Source organism: Harpia harpyja, chromosome 6, assembly GCF_026419915.1.
Source record: "Harpia harpyja isolate bHarHar1 chromosome 6, bHarHar1 primary haplotype, whole genome shotgun sequence".
Classification (NCBI taxonomy): domain Eukaryota; kingdom Metazoa; phylum Chordata; class Aves; order Accipitriformes; family Accipitridae; genus Harpia; species Harpia harpyja.
The window spans coordinates 17269607-17290324 of NC_068945.1; the positions used below are offsets into that span (position 1 = coordinate 17269607).

General features: G+C 40.3%; 1 protein-coding gene across 13 annotated transcripts in view; it reads right to left on the reverse strand.

The window, feature by feature from the left end:
• Nucleotides 1-20718, reverse strand: part of WNK1 (WNK lysine deficient protein kinase 1) — a 108067-nt gene that overhangs the window by 27279 nt on the left and 60070 nt on the right. For 8 of the 13 annotated variants that reach the window (XM_052789083.1, XM_052789078.1, XM_052789079.1 and 5 more), the window contains 12 exons: nucleotides 18661-18749; nucleotides 17019-17238; nucleotides 16459-16795; nucleotides 15159-15346; nucleotides 9591-10019; nucleotides 6236-6307; nucleotides 5461-5610; nucleotides 3929-4402; nucleotides 2500-2781; nucleotides 1806-1897; nucleotides 1080-1242; nucleotides 532-648 (listed from right to left, as the gene is read on the reverse strand). In XM_052789083.1, the coding sequence (XP_052645043.1) occupies nucleotides 532-648; nucleotides 1080-1242; nucleotides 1806-1897; nucleotides 2500-2781; nucleotides 3929-4402; nucleotides 5461-5610; nucleotides 6236-6307; nucleotides 9591-10019; nucleotides 15159-15346; nucleotides 16459-16795; nucleotides 17019-17238; nucleotides 18661-18749 (2613 nt within the window). Of the gene's footprint in view, nucleotides 1-531; nucleotides 649-1079; nucleotides 1243-1805; nucleotides 1898-2499; nucleotides 2782-3928; nucleotides 4403-5460; nucleotides 5611-6235; nucleotides 6308-8798; nucleotides 10020-11797; nucleotides 12409-15158; nucleotides 15347-16458; nucleotides 16796-17018; nucleotides 17239-18660; nucleotides 18750-20718 lie in introns of those variants that run through there. The other 5 variants (XM_052789085.1, XM_052789086.1, XM_052789087.1 and 2 more) reach the window with 5 other exon arrangements.

Sequence of the window (20718 nt, forward strand, 5' to 3'; positions counted from 1 at the left end):
CAACATTCAATCTCGCTTCTTCATCAGACTGTCACCTCAATCTTTGCTAAGCACAGCAAAATTTAAAATTAGCAGCCTTATCTTACTGCAGTTCCTCCTATCTAATGTAATGTACATTTCAGTTGAGAACAACAGCAAAAGACTCAAAGCTGAAGTTTAAATTTTAAAGATCTAGCACTGTTTGCTCTTAGAAAAGCAAACAGAATTTGTTTAACCTGGCCCTTTCAGAAAGTTGTTTGCAGTGTTTCAAAAAACGAGACTGGAAAAAACAAAAGCAGGTTTACTTGATAAAACCACAATTCTAAGGTAAAAGCTGACACAAATTTTCACGTGAACCGAACATGCAATATTAATTGCCAATTTGGTATACGATTGTGCCCAGAGTTTCTGCTTGTGCTTGCATACCAGTAAGGTGAGCACATGCCATGCTACATGGAAGAGCAATTCTGAAACAGAGAGAAAATAAGACTGCTTATATTACTACTGTGATTAAGACTGGATTCCATTCTTCATCTCTCAAACGTATCTTACCATAATTGAAGCTATTTCCTCAGGATTGTCACCATCCAAATCAAATTTGAAAGTAACCATTTTCCGATTGTGTGTCTCTAGCTGGCATTCCACTACCCGATCACCTTTATTTGAAACCTAAAGCAAAGAAAACAATAGTTCAAAACCAAAAGCATGAGCATCTAAGACTTTTGCTTTAAAGCTCATGGAGACAAACCAACGGTACTGGTCTAATACAAATACATTCTCTCCTTCCAGCCTAACAAATGGTGCCATATACAGCATCATCTTTTCTGAGGATATATCAAATATTCTGTAATAGTCTGTGGGATCACTGGTGGCTAAGCAAGTCAATTTTGCCATATCTAATGCTCCAAAAACCTCTTAACAGATGATGTTTTGAATGCTGAGTCCAGAAGCAGAAGATAGCTTGTAGGCTTTGGGCAGGGCAGGGGGGGCACAGAACAAGACCACAGAACGCACACATTCCTCAAAGGAAAAGAAACTTTCTGAAGCTTAAAAAAAGGCATCATCACTACCAAACTGTCACTAAAATAAAAAATACTCACATTCAGAATTCTCAGTTTCGGCCTAGCACTCTTCTCATGGCGAGAGCGACTGCGGACAGATCTCCGCATATGACGTTTAGTAGTCCTCCCTTCGTGCCTTCCGCTAGAAGCTGGAACATTCTCATTGCCATCACTCAATCCTGAAGCAACATCAGAATGCGCACTAAAAAAAAAAAAAAAAAAAAAGGCAACTTTACATTAGTATCCATGCACTCCATAACTGCAACAATACAGTTTACCCTGCCAGGTGGTATCCTTTTCTGCATAGCAGTAGATGTCTGTTAATCGCAGAGTAGGGGAGAAGAGTCCTGTCAACACTTAGGGTTGCTTGAATAGCAATTCTAATAGTAATTATTTAGCTACATATCTCTCGCAAGCTGAGTTGTACGAATTTATCTTCTGGATATGTTTTTAAGCTATTTGGAGTTTGAGTTCTGTTTAAGTGCCAAAAAAACAGAAAAACATCCCTTATGATCCATTTGACATGACAAAAAAGGATTAGAAGTTAAATCACTTACTCCCTCCATACCCTGCTGTAAATCAAAACTTACTCCACCTCTCATAAGCCTATTTTTCCTCTAGGAAGTTTATTTCCTCACATCCCCAAGAACACTCTCAGTGAAAAAAAAAATCCCTGGTGAAAAAAGATACCCAAAGATCATCCAAGGAAGAATAATTAACACATGAAATTGAAATTCAGTTTGGTGAAAAGAAAACAATGCTTACCTATCCATAGAGGAAGCCAAAGGGGTAGACTGAGCAGGCTGTGCTGCTGGAAGGGTCTCTGAAGGAGCAGTCTGCGAGACTCCCTGAGTACCCTATGGATAGAAAACCTACATCAAGAACCCCCACAAAGAACACCATTCCTTTTCAAGTAACCCAGTAGTCTTCAATGTTTCCTCCCAAATCAGTTGTAAAGCTAAAAGCACTCCCCGTCACCTGGGGAGGGGTAGGGAAAGGAAATCAGCCATCCTTTCTACTGCTACGTGTCACTACAGTTTGCCATGCAGCCACAGTCTTTATAACAGAATGTGCAAAAAAGGCAAGCCAATGCAGCACACAGACAATTCAAATTCTCCCTAGCAAGAATGACGCTGCAGAGAACAGGCATAACAACAGATTCTCAAAGGCTATTGGTTGCAGTTTGTCTTTGATATGGCAAAAATATTCTACAGTACTAGCAAGAAGTGAAGTGTTAACAGGTTTTTGCCTGCAGGATGCACACTCACTTCCCAACAGAACAGCCAGTGGCAACAAGGTCCCCACATTGGCATGACATTCTGCTGTAAGAAAAAGGTCATTTGAAATATTAATTTCAGACTGAAGACAAGCATGGAAGGGATTAGTCCCCCACACACATACATTGTTGCATAATTCAAACACCCTAAATGTATTGTTACATTATATTCAACATATTTACCTCCAACACTGCTTGCTGCGAGGAGGCAGATGAGGCCTGTTGTGCTAAACTCACTGTAGGCTGGGGCACTTGAACCTGTCCTCCTAGGCTGCCCATGGGAACTAAAACGTTCTGCTCCACATACGGCTGCACGACAGGAGCAAGATAGCCTGGCTGAGCCATTGCATCTGTGGGTAAGGGAGGGGACAGCACAGCAGAAGGAATGCTAACAGAGGCCACAGCAGAGGAAGATGCAACATTCGAGTCCCCTGGGTACTGAGGCGGCAGCCGAGATGGAAAGCCCTGTAATAGAAATAAGGGAATCAAGTCAGTGAATGTCAGAGCTAATTAGGTAATGAGAGCAAAAAAAAAAGTATCAGTTTCAGGGGCATGTTCCAACCTTCTGTACTTGTTCAAGCATTCCCAAAATCTTCCCAGAGAAACAGCAAACCGCTCACGTAGCCAAAGCTCAACTTGCAAGTCAGCATGCTTGAACAAGCAAATTGCCACTCAAAGTTCCAAGTCTCAGGCAAAACACTCTTAATCTCCCAACTCTCGTGGTTGCCTATTTGGCTTAGTATTTTAAGGCCTGAGACTTGAACTGAGTTTGAAGAATTTTCAGGCTGAACAGCTACTGCTCAGATGATGTTATGCAACTGCTGCTGATTCTTGAGACTAATAGCAAAAACACTCCTGTGTTCTTCCTGTCCTCTTGTGATGAGCTGACCCAGGAACCAAGGAACATTCCTACACACTGTTTCTGTTCTACGGCATCCTTATAATCCCAGTACAGATATTTCTACATCTATACAATTTTTGTTCTAGAAGAACAATCATATGCTCAGTCACTGTTTTTGTCACTATTCAGATTGCCATTTTTACAGTGATCACACAAAGTAGCTGAAGCAGTCTGTGCCCAGTCTAGCATTTCATGACTAGCATCAGGTACTTACGTGACATTCAAGATCCATGCCGTCTGATGTATTTCTAGAAAATCCATGTCCGTCATCCCCCCCACCCCTTCCCAGACTTGGAATGAAATACTGACATTACTGAATATGCTGCCATTGATTTTCTTTCCAACACGCATCTCATTTTAAAAATTACAATTTCCCCCCCCTCAGGTTGACAGATCTCTTGGATATATAGCTGTCCTCTTTCACACAGTGATTGAAACACTGGACAAAAGTCCTGCACTATGATTCTGTCATTTTAGACAAATTCCATTGCCAAATTTGAAAAGCTCAAAACACCAGGGTGTCCAAGGAGTAGTTAGGGTTTTTTTTTTTCCCCTCCTTAAAATGGTCCTTTACCACACAACAGAATTCATCTTGGTGGCTTAATGGCTCTCTTATGAGAAGTCAGTTGGCCAGGGTACACCGTTCAGATCTGGTACCTTAGAGGAACAGGTAAAAATGTGGCGAAGAGCTCTGCTGGCTTGCAACAATACCTGGTAAAGAGCATCTCCAGCAGGAAGTGAAGCTTCAGCAGCTTGTCCAATGCTGACCGGCAATCCCACGGACTGGACAGCCGGCTGTAGGAGCTGCGGGAGAACCTGGCTGGGCAACTGAGCCACAGGCTGCATCAGTGCGGGAAGCTGGCTAGGGACAACAGTTGATCCTACAGGGACAGCGGTTGCCGCAGCAGATGTTGCCAGTGTGAGCAATGGCTGATTCATGCCAGCTGCCATTGAAATGGGCAGTGACTGGAAACCTGGCTGAGCCACTGACACATGAGGAGCTGCTACGGGCAACTGAGAGACTGAGAACTGGGGAACCATGGAAGTTGGCAAGGGCTGTCCCATGGGTAGAAAATGAGAGCCAATGGGGACTGATGGGGCAACTGAAGGCTGAGAGAGAGAAGGTGCTGCAACAGGTAATTGAGGCTCGCCTTGGATGATCGACACTGGTTGGGAAACAGGAAGCTGGGGAGGTAAAGAAAATAGAGATAGATTTTTTTTTTTTTAAAGCAGGGTTGCAGAAAGCAGAGTTTTTACACATTAGTCAAAGAAAGAATTATTCAAGTTACAGCACTCCGTTAAAGTGGGTAGGGAGCACAGTTGGCAGAGTGGCTGGGAAGTTGGCTGGAGTTCCAAAAGGTCCTCACTTCGCAACACTTCCCCTGAAGAACTCAACAGGCTCTTGAAACAGACACCCACAGAGGGTGAAAGAGCAACTTTCAAATACCCTGAAGCACTGACTTGTACATAAACAGAATCCAATTCCCCTCAACTCTGTCCCCAGAGCCAAGCCTGCCTTCTTACAGGAAAGAAGTGCAAATCTCTCAACAAATCTCCCAGCTTTGGATATGGGGACTACAGCAACGGAGAACGAAAAGCCACTGTGCCAGCATTCAGAGAATGGCAGGGGATATGTCAATTAAAGCCAGCGAACGATGCAACTGGAAAGGCAGTTTAGATGAACAAGCAACAAAACAACAATTTTAAAAACAAAATCAAGGCTCACATGTTCAAGATAGAGATATGAGCCAAAATGAAGTAATACTCAGTAACAGAAGCTTCTTGACCAGGGAGTAAAGGAGAAGAGCTGAATAAGAAAGATGACAGAGTGGAGAAGGCAGTCCTTATGGTTCACTACCTAAATAAGTGAACATGTTTTACCCACATAATGGTGCAGAAGATAGACGTTGTATGGGAAGCAGAGAAATGACGAGTTCCTGAAAATCCATTCATAATGTACCATTCATCAATATGCCTCATTATATTTTTGACAATTTAATGATGTTTGTACATGGAAGTGCTATCCCTCCCTCAAATTACTCATGACGGCCACGTGTGAAAGAAAGGGTTTCCAACACACTTTCCAACAAAATTGACAGTTGTAGTACACTAAGAATACTATTATCTGGATGAATGTTTTGGAACCATTAGAAAAGATGACAAAAGTGAAAGTAGCAGCATGTTGAATTTGCCAGCTGTGAAGAAGAAATGTATCTTCTGCTAGAAAGAAGAATTTTGTTTACCTGTGTCCCAGCTGCTGCCTGAGGCATTGGCATAATCTGTGAAGTTTGAGTTTGAGAGACAGTTTGTGTGGGAGTGGCGCCAGCAGAAACTGACGACTGCTGCAGCTGGTATTGTCCAGGCTGTTGGGAAGAGGCTGGCTGCTGTGCATTCTGTAGTAGGGAAAAGAGGCAGAAGCTATTTTTTCCCCCGACAGAAGTTTTTAAAGCATATCCTATTTAAATTCTACTTTTTACTCCTTCATAAGTGACATCAGTGGTTCTTCTGAATATGCCAAGTCAATAAGCTTTAGCAATTACTTATTAGCATTACTAATACAACTCCATTATCAGCCCCAAATCTTGCAACAGAATTATTTCACCTGTGAAAACAAGAATGAAGATTCTATGAAGGAAGAAAAGGCAGTTAAGAGAAGAGAATGTCGCAGAAGATAGTATTTCCAGTTAGAAGAAATCATGAGAATGAAGTCTGCCTGTCTAGACTTGCAAATCCTGATATGCCTTCCCTTGAATGGGGCCACCACTGCAAGCTCACGTGGAAGTTGGGAAGGACAGACACATGAAAACAAGCATTAACATGATTCTAAAAAGAAATTTCAGAAAGTCAATGAAATTTATCTCATAGCACGTTAAATTTGGTGAGAACCAGAGGATTCCTTCGCTCTTGTCCAAAACCATGGGTTGAAGGGGGAACAGAGGTAGTCAATTGGTCTTAAAGAGTCATCAGAATCCTATACCAGAAGTATTTTAGTCCTGGGCTTACGAACTGTGATCTTACCTGCTGAGTGTGTTGGGTGGGCTGGGATGGCACTGATGCACTGCTTGAGGCTGACTGGCCTTGCACCTGTGTCTGGAGGAGAAAAAAAAGACAGAGAATCAGCCTAAAAAACCCCTGTGGTTTCTGCAGCAGGCAGTTAAAAATCTTTTCTGCCTGGATTGATCTGGTTAGAATAGGTTTCTAGCTGTCCTTTTGGACAAGCAGTCCTTTTGGCCAAATTCCATTACGACAACCAGAACAAAGCAGAGCAATCTGGAAAAGTACCAAACTCCATTTTAAGTCTTCCAAAACAACCAATACAGAAAGTCTTTGCAACCCACATGCCCCTCAACATGAGACAGATCAGCCTACCATCTGCTTCTTCCACCGATGATGCTTTAAGAGCAGGATGCCTTGGTATGATAACTGGAAATAGATGCATTAAGTTTTACCTTTACATGTGTTCTAAACACAGTTAGGTGGGGGCATAGAAGGAGGCTAGAAGGAAATAAAACTGTAAAAAAAAAAAAAAATCAAAGATATACAGAATTCTAGACCAATAACAAAGTACTCGGTACACATACATGTTTTGAGTTCCCTTTGAGAGGCATGTCAAAATACAGGCTAGAAATTTCCAGACTCACTACCATTCAAAGTCTACCAAGAATTGGATATTGAAGAATATGGGGGTTCATGTTCTAGCTAAGACAGAATTTTTGAATAAGCAACGAAAAAAATGGATGAGTGGCATAGAAATGAATGTGGAAGATGTGGAGGAAAATGGAATGGATTTTCATTATTATTTTTGTGGCTGACATTTTTTGATCAGATCCCAGGGTTTTCATTATTGTTTTTCTGACAGTTATATTTCTTTATGAGCTCCTGGGAGACAACTAGACAAAGACCTCCAAATGAGTTCCCTGAGCCTGCACCACTTTGGTGAACTGCCTTTGTAAGAAACATATCTGGTGCATATGTATCATATCAGAAATACCTACTAAAATTCCTTAATGCTGTGATCATTCAGCTTGCAGAACCTTATTAGGAACAGGTTTATTAAAATTACATACTTTTTTAATTATAGAAACTTTGGAGAAAGCAGACTGCCAATGAAAAGAACCATTTTTTTCTTTGCTGTTTTAGAAGCTTGAAGCCCTTATTGGCTAGGATCTAAACACATGCTATATCCCACTGCTGTAATATCTGTTCACATTGACTCAGTTTGTGCTTCAAATTCTGTTCTTTTAATGAATTAGATAAAAGAACCCAGAACTTACATTCTGTAAAATAATCATGATCCCTTACTGTGTTTTCCAGATGTATTTTACATCCATCAGAATTCACTTCCTGAAGTTTAACAAAGGTGGTTTATGGAGAAACAATCCCCACAGTTTTCAAACTTCTTGTATAGCAGCTTCACTCCACAAGTTCTCAACTACAGCACAGAAATTGCTATCTATTAGACTAGTGATTAAAGCTGTTTCAGGTTTAATAAAACACCTTCATTATCCCATATAGAAAGCCTTAAATACTTAGTTCTTGATCTCACCACAAAAAGCAAAGATTGTCCTCCAGTTCCTTCACACAAATCCCAAAATTGCTAATACTCCAATAACTAAAGTATCAGAGAACCCCTAATTCCAAGAACAGAAGGAGTAAGAGAGGAGTCTACTTAAAGTAAATCCTCTCTTTTCACAAAAAAATTGAGAAGTTTCAGACTACAAGTGCAGGCACAATGTATATACATATACACCTCACAGTCACAGTGTACATATGCATTACTGACTATTGCAAGTGCAAATACTATATGTGCTGATAAAATATGTACCTCCAAACTAAGCTTCAGGCCTCAAATTTTGCTTTTTAAAAGGACATCATATTCCAGGCTTATAAGGAAGCAATACCTATTAGCAACAGTTGTTTGTGCCACTAATTTACTACTGAGATTGTTTAGTTTCTTTAATGATCCTGCAAGTACACTTCCAAATCCATGTACACATACATAATATAGCTCCTTGCATTCCTCTCTTCTCACTTTCTTCCCCCTGAGCCTAGAAAAAGCTCTTGCAGTTTGGACAGTCACCAAATTAACCTTGTTGTTGTCTAATAAAACATTATTCATACAAAAGTTCAACTTCAAATAACACATTCTTATTAAATGGCTAAGGAGCAGCAACAAAAATACAAAGCAAGTTTTACTATCGCTGCTGATTCAAACCGTGGAGAAGATAGATTTCATTAAACCCATTGTTTAAAAGCCAATTTGGTACTCCAGCTATCTCTTGCCAAAAGAACAACTAGTCCCAGGAGGTACACTGACCATTTGTTACCCTTAACACAAAAGCCCTACCAATATTTCAGTCGAAGCTGAACACAGACCAAATGGTTGCCAATGCCTCATTATTTCATTGCAACCTGGTTTGTTAAAGAGATCCTAATACACTATTGACTTGGTGGAAAGACACCCCCATGAATGCTAACACTTAGAACCACTTGGAGCAAGTCTAAGAGAAAGGCTCCCCTTTAAGTGCAAGGTATGACTTATAAAAAGCAGAGAAATTCTGGAAGGGTTTGCTCCTGTAACCTGAGGATAGAGTGCAGGTGGTCCTGATGAAAGCGAGGTGGACAAGGCTTGCTGAGTCGAGGCTCCCTGGGGGAAGCAGATGAAGAGCTGCGACTCTTGCAATACCTTCTGAGGCAGCTGAACAATGGGCAATGAGAAGTCTGAACCAAAAGCAGAAGATGACCCCCCTGTAGGAGGAGGAGACTGGAAATCGCCAGTGTCAGAGGAAGTCAGCTGTGAGGAATCACTGGAGTATTCCGGGCTTCCTTCCAGCCAGCTCCGCCTGGCAGAGCCCCCTCTGGGACCTGCTAACTCAGGACCAAGATAGTTACACTGCTCCTCTGTCACAGGCTGAAGCCGACCGTGTGACCCTATGCCTCGAGTGGATTCCTCTTGACTGGTCTCCATAGAGCCCCGGCGACTTCTGTAGACCCGCTGGGGTAAAACTGCCCCTTCTGCTGAAGCAGAAGTCGGTGTGTGCACATGGAACTCAAACACACAGCTCGCTCTGCCATCACTACTGTGAGAGAGCACAGCCGGGGCAGAGTGTGGAACAAATACCTGGTGGAACGTCATCTGAGCAGGATCTGCACTCAGAGGAGCTGAAACACTGGATAATGGAGAAAGGGGACCCATCCCAGAATCCAGCCTCAGGTTCTGAACATGTCTTGCCAGGTATGTTTGCCCCAATTGAAAGTCGAACACAGAGCTTTGTGGAGGACCACCTTGCCCATGGTTTGACTCAGAGACCTGCTTCAAATGTTGTTCAGTCGCATGAGAGTTATAAGCTACTTGATCATACTGCTCCGATACCTGTGATGGATAGTGCATGCCCACCAAATATACAGCTTCTGGATGCATTCTGTAGTGAGCATCCTCTGGAGGTGTTGGTCCAGATCTATAGTCACTGTGGACAGGAGCTGGCTCAAACACGGGATTAACTTGCACATGCAGAGGCTCTCCAGCGACTCTCTGAGCTGCTGTGCCCAGCATAACAAATGCCTCTGGTGTCCAATTGGTGGGACTACCACCAGGTGGAACTAAACTCTGGCCAGTCTTCAGCAATGGCTGGAAGTGGCAAGTTTGGGCTTCCAAAAATGAAGTGCTCTTGCGCCGCTGAGCAACTGCCACCTTCGGCGGGCAGACAGGTGGTGGCGAGAAAGACACCGGCCGTTCATGAACGGTTGGGAAAAATATCTGGGAATCTGGGAACGTTGGTGTTCCCCCACGCGGATGCTGAGGCTGTATTGACATGAACAAGACAAGTAATTCATACATTAAAAGTGAAAGCACATCAACATGCACAGTTCACTAGGCAGTTCTGTGAAGTAACTTTATAGAATGACTACTCAATTCATGGTCAAAAACATACATTACTTAGGAAATTTAGGTGAGTTGTAAATATCCATTAAATACATCCATGGCAGGCATAGCTACAAATGGAAACATTTGCTTGTGTTAGAGCTGCTTTTCCAGTCCAGTTCCAATAATTCACAAGAAGAAAACAGTTTTGCTCCTGACAATGGAATGAGGTTTATTGTCATGGGCTATCCATTGTGATCAGGGCTTGAAATCCAATCAAACCCCTGAGGTTACTGCCATATGGGGAATACGAAAATTCAGAACTTGATAGCAGCAACAATGCAGAGCCTCTAGTTTGCACTTAGAAGATAAAATGACGTTAAATCTTAGTATTATCCAACACAAACCCCACAGTGCTAGCATCCTGTATGCTATCCAAAGAGCTAAAGAGAAACCTTTTGAGACAAAACTGAACCATTCCAGCCCACAGCTGGGAAAAAAAAAAAAAGTATGATAAAACTGCAGAGCCTCTGGATTCTGCCAAAGCTGATCATCTCTTTTGATCCCTTTGATCACTTGTGATCATACCTTTTCACATGGAAAATTAGCACTCACTGAAACAAACCTAACTCTTGCCTGGACAATAAAACATTCACAGGTTTAGTAACAGCAGAGGCCTCAGGCAATTCCACTCCATCTGATGTACTACTACAGATGAGGCTCATCTTATCTAAGATTTATAGGTAAAATTTCACTAAAGAGAGTTCTATGTAAGAATACCAAACAATTTAGTAATTCTGCATATTTTCATCTCTGCCTACAGTATGCCGAGAGACAATGTATTATCTACCCTAAAGGGAAAAAAAATTGCAACAGTCAGTAGCAAATATACTGTCTTTAAAGACAGATGGCATTTATGACTTTTTCAAGTTGCTGTTTCCACATTGTTCTTTCTCCCCAACCCCTTTTTTCCAGAAAAGCAGCAGCAAATTTCCATATTGACCAATACTAACAAGAAGGTCCTACAGGATAAAGAACTCTCCCTATGTTCTGAAAACTGGTTCCACTTACTTAATTTATAGAGAAATGTTTCTCAAGGTTTATTTTGTGTAAGTTGAAGCCCAAAACTGAAAAGACACTACCTCCTGTCTTGCAAGCTATCTTGCATCTGACTTTGAGAAACACGAAACCATGGCTTCTTCCCATCAAGAAGCAGCTGAAGTGGCATTTCTGATTAAAACTTACAGAAAAATCCTCAAAAGTATTCATACTCTGAATTTCTAGTATCACTAGCACAGCTAGCCAAAGCTTTTAGAATAACCAGCCACAGCAACCAAGCTTTAAAAGCTGGTTGTTTTGTACGGAGCTTACTTAACATTCAATGCTTGCTTAGAAGTTGGAAAATAAAAAGCTGGTCTTCTGACTTAAGGGGATAAGGACTAGTCTTCCCCTTACCTTCTGTGGTACAACTGGGTAATTTACATTTATACTATACTATAATAAAAAAAAAAAAATGGTCAGCTACTGTTTGATAATGTTTAAGTGTACTGCTTCACCCCCCCAAAAAAAAAAAAAAAAAAAAATCAACATTCCAGCAGCACAGTATAAGGAATCAACTCTTCATTTCTTCATTTTCTCATTTTAAAAATGCCCAAAGCCCAGGATGTATTTAATGATAACTTATCTTACTGTGCCAGGAGGCAAATGGTAACACATACAGGACTGACAGAAAGGGAGGGCAGGCTGGAGCGTCGATGCTTGCGTGGAGAGGCAGAGTGCATGGGCAGGACACTTTCCAGGGCTTTAGAAAGCTTTTCTGCAAAGGTTTCTTCAGGGACAGTCCGAAGGTAGAAAGGAGAAAGAGGTGCAGACAACGCTGGTGGTGGGGTGCAAGGAGCACTGAGAGGGATGCAGGACATAGAGGGAAGAGCAGGAAGGTGGGGGACACAAACTGACATGCTACGACCACGTTGAGGCTAAAGGAGGAAAACAAAAGTTAAGAATTGAACACTTAAAAAAAAAAAGAATAACAAAACCAGCAAAAACTATAATGAGGTAGAAAAGAAATGCAGACATACAATGAGAGGCCCAATACTGACTAATATGCGTGCAAGAAGATATGAGAATGTTGAATGAATGCCAACACACGCTGGGAACAGGCTATGAGCATCTCTGAGGACCCAAGTTTGCCTTAGGTTACTGAGCAGTGTGGGAAGTTCCCTAGTACCCTTACAAGAAGCATGTGGAGGGCAGAACAGATAGGAGAGAATATTTTCTCTGGGGCCACTGATGTAGCTCATACTGTGTGTACTCTCAGCATCTAGTAGTCTGACAAATAAAAAAAAACCTAAACAGATACTGATGAGCTTTCAAACATTCATTCTTAGTTTAGTGAGTGGATGTGTGTTTACACATATCTCCTCACCCCGTCTCTCTGCTTGGGCACCTCCCTGCCTGAATTAAGTGGACTAACTGTACGCAGCTGGCTCTTTATTAACTAAAATATTACCACAAAAATTTAAACATTACACATTCTACAACATGAGTTGTAGAAAAAAAGTTGGTTTAATGTGCAGAAAATTCAGTATAATTAGTCTTAGACAAGCATTTTCCAGATGCTGGGCCAATAAAAGCATCAGGATTTTGTAATCTTGCCTCAATCCAGAAGGCCATAGGTCAAAATCCAACCAAACTGGAAGAATCAGAATTAGGTTTTGGGGTGGGGCATTTTTGGTTGGGGTTTTTTGTTATTGCTTTTTTGGTGTGGTGTGTTTTGTTGTGGTTTTTTGTTTTTTTTTTTTTTTAAGTGAATGGAAAGATGATGTTTTAAAGATGCAGTCTTCAACTGCAAGTTTTCCTTCTCTTAATGGTATATGCCTCTTATGGATGTAATCCACAGTTCCTTAAAATAACTGAAATCAAATACAGACCTCCAGGGAAAAAAACCTCAAGATATCCAGTGGAGATCTGATTTTAAAGATTTCTGATGTGAGAAATCTTGCTAGACTGCTCAAAAAAATGGGAGAGGCATAAGGGAACTCAAAGGGTTAAATAAATATTTTACCCAAAATCTTCATCAGTTCCAAGGCAGGACTAGTTGTATATGTTATGCCTGACTCTAATTTATCTAAACTGTTCAGAAACATCTCCAGTGATGGAGACTGCAGTACTTAACTGTCCTTGTTGGTTAAAAAAAAAACCCTTCCCAAACAGTAATTCCATGCTGCAATTTAGGCATATTATTTCTTATTCTATCTGACAACAATGCTGTGGTCTGATTAGCCTCCTCCTATTTTACAGCAGCCTTTACAGCTTTCTCTCTCCTCAAGCTTATCTTTCATAGGCTCAGCTTAACCATTTCAGTCTTCCCACATAAGCCATGTTTTCTTTATTTCTGGTGGGGGGTTTGTTGTCACTCTCCTCTGAATTCTCTCCCAATTCACCCTCAAATTCACTCAAGCAGGGTGTCCGGGATAGACTTACCAATGGCCAAGAGCAGAAGAACTATTTCATATAATGTTTGCCTTTTTCACAACAGCATGATGTTTTTGACCATGTCCAGCTTGTGGTCCAATGTAATCCCTGACTTTTTTTTTTTTTTTTTTGGCAGAATTGCTGCCTAGTCAGTTGTTGTTCATCCTGTGCTTGTGTAGGTGATAATTCCTGTTTAAGCATGAACTTTGTTCTTGCCCTGATTAAACTGCATTCTATTTCTTTTTAAGGCCATTTCTCCAGTTGTCAGTATCATTTTGACTTGCCATTCTGTTCTACTCCATTCTGCCAACCTCCTGGTACCACTGTCGTCATCCTAGAGCATGAGCACATTTTAGCAGTGAACTAAGCAGCTTAACTATACCTCTATCATATGCTTGTTCTCCCGTCACCTCTCAAAAGATTATGGTCTTTCAACGTGGAAGCTAGCCATCCCAAGACAGTGAAATGGCTTCTGGTCCAATATATGCCCACACATCAAAATATGGCTTACACAGAACAAGAGCTTATTTAGAGGGATTAAAAGCTCATTTGATCAAGGACTAGCAGAACCACATGCTTCAGGTTAAGTGTCTTTGAAAAAGATGGAGACGCTTTGCTTGTGAGTGAAACCAGCACGTTTTCCAAAAAGCTAGTAACACCAACAATTCTGTAATAAAAGCCTACATCCACAGGCACCAAAAAAAGTGAGGACCCTCAGTCTTAAGTGTCACATCTTCTCCCTTATGGTATTACTACATTATACCATGATGTCTCTGCCTCAGGCTCAGATTTTTATTTGTGTAAAACACAAGTGACAAGGGAACCACTGAAGACAATATTAACAGTAGCAGAGTTCTACTCCAGAGTTAGAATAGATTTCTGCATACTCTCATACTCGAATCTAAAAACATACCAAGGAAAAAAACATACCAAAATAAAAGGGCAACACAAATGAACATAGTAGGAAAAGTATTTGTGCCCAGTGCAGACTTTCCAGGGAAAAGGAATACGCATGGCAACTGATGAGCAAATCAACACAAGCTAGAAATAAAATTGGGAACAAGGGTGTGGGGTCTTTTCAGTCTGGAGTTCTCACATGCAGCATTCTATAACAGTTAAAAAAATCTTACCTGCAGAATCTGTAATCAAAGGCTCACAGAACACACACAGCAATTTCATACTTATACAGTAGCTCAAATTATTCTAGTCCCTTCTTCAAATCAAACCAACAGCTTGTTCCCTAGTAACTTCATATATACATACACCACCTTCCCAAGTGAGATTAAATGCTTACTTCCATAAGATAGTCTTGTTCTGAGGATGTTACTTCCATCCATAAAAAAACCTAACCCATCATTCTGCTTAAGTGCACTCAAGATATAAAATAAAAGCTTTAAAGACAAATATGCCCTTGCATATTTTAGTCCCCCCTAGACTCAGTCACCTCGCAAAAATAGCCCATTAACTACTCCCATGTGGGATCTGCATCACATGCAAAACAAAACATACATGGAAGATTGCCTGGCAGACTTTTCTCTCACCTTTCAAGAGAAATACAGAATCAAGTAATTCCATGCCTTTGCCATACTGTAAATTCTGGCTTACCACTGCAGGTGGCTGATATCCTCCATGCTGCTGTGACTGCACTTGGCCAACTGAAGCTCCATATCCCTGGACTGCAGGCGTTGAGATTGACTGGTCATGCTGGGAACCATACGACACAGTCTGTTGACTGCTCACACATGATTCAGTATAAACAGATGACCCCTGGCCACTGTCAACTGTCCCATCAGCTGCAGAAGTTAAAGATAAAAATCTGTGTTTCAAGAACTACAGTGTGGATTCACAACTTTAAAGATATTATAATCAATCAAATATTAGATTGATGTTTGTGACATGTCACATGGACCTTAGCATTTTACATTTTGTAATATTTAAGCTAGTTTAAAAATACATTTTTTTTTTCCTTCCTCAATACAGCATCCTTACCAATATGTCTTCCCCTAACCTCTGAAGAAATCAGTAATTTCAGGAGTTCTTTACGAAGATACTTAATAGTAAACTATGCTTCCTATAAAAGGCTAGACCAGAAATAGAAACTTAAATTCTACATTGTTATGAATGATCTTTCAGGGGGTTTTAATTATTATTTTTATTTAATTTTACACAGATATATAAAACAGGTCTGCTGTGCTGGCTGGCAGATGCACCTGATGTAGGCATAGTAGTGAATTTAAAATCCCTATTACCTACAGAGCAGACAGTAATTTGCTTTCTAACTTCACCATTCTAATATGGAAGTTCTCATCTACCATCATTATTTAAATACTGATTCAAACGTTGGAATGGCAGAAGAGGAAAAGTTAGGAGTGTTAATTCATCTTTTCATGTATAGCATGTAAAACAGAAAATGAAACCTTTTTTTCAGAAAGCAAATTATAAGCAGAACTGCTTGTACATTAATCTCATTTCCACCTTAAATATAAGTTAACAGGGATTCAAATAAGTGTTTCTAATAGCTCTAACTGCGCACTAGTGCAAGAGTATACAGCCTTCTGCAGGGCCAGAATATACTGTCCGTATAGGAAGGCAGCAAAAACTAGGACATGTGTTCCTGCTTCAGGTGCCCAAGTTCATTTGGTTTATTAACTTGAAACAAAGTAAAATGACTTTGTGCTGACACTGGACTGTGAATTGTGCCAAGACTTGGCTCAGCTAAAGCACAGGAACGCATCTTACTTTGCTGTGCTTTCTAGTGGGCCAATGTTCTTCAGCAGACAGCAATGGCAGACAGCAACATCTTAAGATATTTACTGCTATACCCACCAAAAGTTTAAGACTCTTAAGGGGGGGGGGGGGGGAACTGTGTAAGTGCAAGAGTTCCTAAATAAACCAACACACTTACAAAGAATAGATATACTGGGTTGCTGGAACTGCAGTTGTTGGTGTTGATCAGCTTCTGGTTCTTCAGGCTCCACTTGTGTAGAAACCGATGCTGAAGTAGTGGGGACAGGAGTAGTACCAGTGACAGATAGGGGATGCTTTGACCCTGCATGGGAAGCACTTGATGGTTGCTGTTGCTCCAGCTGCTGCTTCTGACTACCTTCTTCCTGAAGCTTCTTCTCCTGTTCTTCTCGCACCAACTGACGCTGCTCTCGCTTTCGCTTTATCAAAGATACCCTGTCCTTGATAGCTTTCGCCATTGTCTTGTGATCCCCTTCACAGACATAGCCAGATTCCACCTGAAGGAGGATATATTCACAGAATTCAGACTGTCATAGACAGCCACTGTTGTAGTGCTACAACATAAGCTACCATCCTCTGGCACTAACTTCTCATTCACAGACTTCTGAAGCTGTTTTATTTCTAGACGGTAACAACAGCAAAGGCAGAGGCTGACAGACTACATTTCACTGTCAAAGAACGCCAGTACTTCCAACGCTTTATAAGATCACCAACACTTACCATTTCCTGTGCCACATCCTCTGGGACATCTCTCTCCAAGTCAAAGGAAAACTCTATTGCCTCATTATCTTTATATTTGCCCTTGAGTTTTTTGATGTCTTCAATTCGCAGCCAGAGTTTAATGGCAATTTTTTCTCCATCATCTTCCTCTGCTAGTTCTACCCGTACTCCAGTCTCTTCTTGGAAGAAAGCATGATTCAAAAGGTCCTTAATAGCATATCTAGTATATTGGGGAAGAATGTAGAAAGCACACACAATTATTAGGTTTTCATAAAATATTAAGGAATATACTTGCCTGATGATCCCCCACATTTATTCTCTACATTTCAGGCTTCTCCCATGAATTATGTAACAGCCTATCATTCAAATTTCTATTTAAAAGCATGGTGGAGAAACAAAATGCAACAATACAGATGTACAAAAAAAAAAAAAAATCACACATTGGTCAGCAGAAGTACCAACAGATTTAAGCCAACTGAAGAGGATATACATTAACTAAAATAATAAGAAACCTTGAAGAAACAGTTTGGTTTTACTGAACATTAAGATCCAACACACAACCCTTAGTCCTCAAATCAGTATAGTAATCCAAGTATGTATTTCAGTCTATTTCAAGATCTTATCAAGAGCCTCATCTAGTAAATTCAGCACTAGATAAGCACCACATTATTCCTTTCATATTTTATACTATTTTGAACCACTTCAACTTGCATTCTGTTTGACACAATTAGAAGCTTTGTCCTGAAGGTACAAAAAAGATCTATGTTCATACACACACAGTGTTAACAGTAGTAGTCTAAAAGTTAACTGCTTAAACTAAATGGCAAGAAATAAGTGATGTGCAGCCACAGAACTAACTTACAACGAGGAAAAAATAGGAAATTGTTTAAAACTAAGAAAGAGAACAGGGATTAAAAATACATAGCAATGCCATCAGATATAAAACTTCGAGTTAATAGAAGGGGATGAATAAACATCCATAAACTGACAAAACTAGCTCTGAACAGAATAGCAGGAGGCTAGAGGAGGGGCAAAGGCTGAAGCATTCTTAAATCAGACATTCAGCAAGCAACAACTATGTAAAAGCAGAAGACAAAACAAACCCCACAAATAAGCCATCAGAGCAGTTACAGATTTCCTGTAATGGTATAAGTTAGTCACTTCAAGTAGAAGTCATCTTGCAGAAAATGTGGATGAAAATGAGCAGCAAGAATTTAAAAAATAAGAGCCCTCAAAATAATCAGCCATAAAATGCCAACAAAATCAAAGGGACAGGAAAAACAAAGGATTACAGAATAACAAACCAACCAAACAATGCAAATACCTGGGAACCCGGAAGGATGTCCTCCACCATTTTGCTGACTAGGTCAAAGTTTTTATTAAAACAGTAGAATTTCTGAATAAACACGCATGGATGGTTACTATAGCATTTGCCCTTTTCTTGACACTGTTACTTCTCTAAAAGTCATTGAATAAGAATGTACCAAAGAATAGAAGCTGCAGAAGTAATACTGGCTTCCCAACTTTCATCAGAACATAGAAGACCCCAGGAACTAACTGGATCTGGTATCATCACAGATAAGAGAATCAGACAGCAAAGAGACTCAGACAGCAAGTAATACCTCTATGTGAAAGTACTTACCTTTCGCCTTTGTTTTGCCGAATGCATCCCTCAATAATCTCCTTCACTTCAGGGATTGCTACTTTATCAAAGCTGGCTGGCTTGACACCCTGGAACATACAAGTAACAACAGAGAAACTGGAAAGCCCACTTGATATAAGTTTTGATTGTGTTTACAGACCAACAATTTTTACTCAATAGATAACTGGCCTGAATTCCCCACTAGCACAAATTATAGAGAAATCTGACCCCAATCTTATTGTTCATCTGTTTGTCAGTGACTTTTGCAAGCTTTTTTTTCCCCACTATTTCTCAGCTACACTTCCGTAACAGAAGGTTTTGGCATTTAGGTTCTCAGTTAAGATAGGAGAACTGTCTAGTTTCCATGGAAGTTATGCTGGTTAGAGGCAAGTAGGCAGACTGGACTGAGAATGGAAGGAAACGTTTCCTATGTAACACTAGTGCACAAACCCACACGGTTAATTTAACAGTCTTCAAAGGATTCTGCTGCTTCCCAAAATGTCTCCAACATGCCTTTATATGAAGTAATTTTGGCATAGATTGATTTTACAGGAAAGACATTAGCCCAGAATGATCTGACTGGATCATTAAGTAACTTGTCCAATGTTTGGGTTTTTAAAAAAAAAAAAAAAATTATTAAAAAAAAAAGAAAGAGAAAAAAAAAGAGGAAATTTAAAAAAAAGACTTTCCTGTATCTTAGCTCTCCCCAGAAGATCTACTATACTCAAACCACACTCCTCCATCACTGCTGTTGCGAGTTGAGGAAAATGAGCTTAGCAATACAGACCTTCAACAACACATGGCAATTCTTTCTCCAATACATGCTAAAGCCATTACAGGAAGAGCAAAACAAAATCTAAGTATGATCAGCTACTCAAATCAGTAAAGTAAATAAGCCATGAGATATGACCATCTGGGAATTCTGCAAAACATTGCAGGCAGAGTGCCAAACTTCATCACTTAATCATGGCCAGAAGCTCTATTTCGGGGACAATTGTCTACAACAGCAAAATCTGGCATTCAATTTTACTTGATTCAGCTTTTAGCTGCAAACTCTGTATTTAAGACAGCAGAATAAGAGAGGATGAATAAATCCTGTTCAAGTTCTGTTATATGAAGAGTCCGTGTTTTCAAGCCGAACAATCCTGAAATCATACACTTGATACATCTGACCCTGTATCACTAGTAAATCACAACTAAACAAAAAGTGAAAACTATAGAATCTGAAATAAAGACGTAAATGAAGTAGTAGTATAAGCATCATAATTCATGTCCTAACCAGCGAGTACTTCTCCCAATATCCTATATGATACTGCTGCTCACCCAATGGGGACATCAAGACGTGACCCTTCCCCCTTCCTCTATCATCAGCAGGAAACAAGTCTTGAAACGGAAAGGTTCAAGACTCTGAACCAGAGCCTTTGCAACTACAGACCTTCGTTGAACTGAACATGGAGACTTACGATAATGATTCTCATCTACATTTAGATACTTTTTTTTCCCCCTTGGCCAGACATGGCAGTATATTATTGACTTATGTTCACTACCTAAAATATTCTCTACCACACTCTTCCAGGAGAGGGCACAGTCAACATCAACTTTAACATACAAACACAAAACTGGGAGAAGCATAAGAGTCCAGTCTTTCACTGGACAACAGTGCTATTTGTTACTATATTTTACAAAGTTGTTGGATCTGGAATTTTTCAAAGGAAAAAACAACCCCAAAACCAAAAAGAAAACAAACAAACAAAACCTATAGAAAGACAGTTTTTCACTTTATAAAAACTTCCTGTTACAACAGCATTCTGGTTATTTATTTCTTTGCTCTAAAATTTGCTCTTATGAAATTCTAGTAATTGACATTCACAGAATTGAAGAGTATATTGTGACTAGAATAAGCCCCAAAACACAGTCTGTCAGTGAACATTAGCTTAATGCTTTTTAAAGCTTCACTGAACATTAAGACTTTTGGAGATCAATGCCTCAGATGATAAGACACCAGACTGAAGTTTGGATGGGTAAGTTTAATACTGTAATCAGGTCATATCAGCTTCA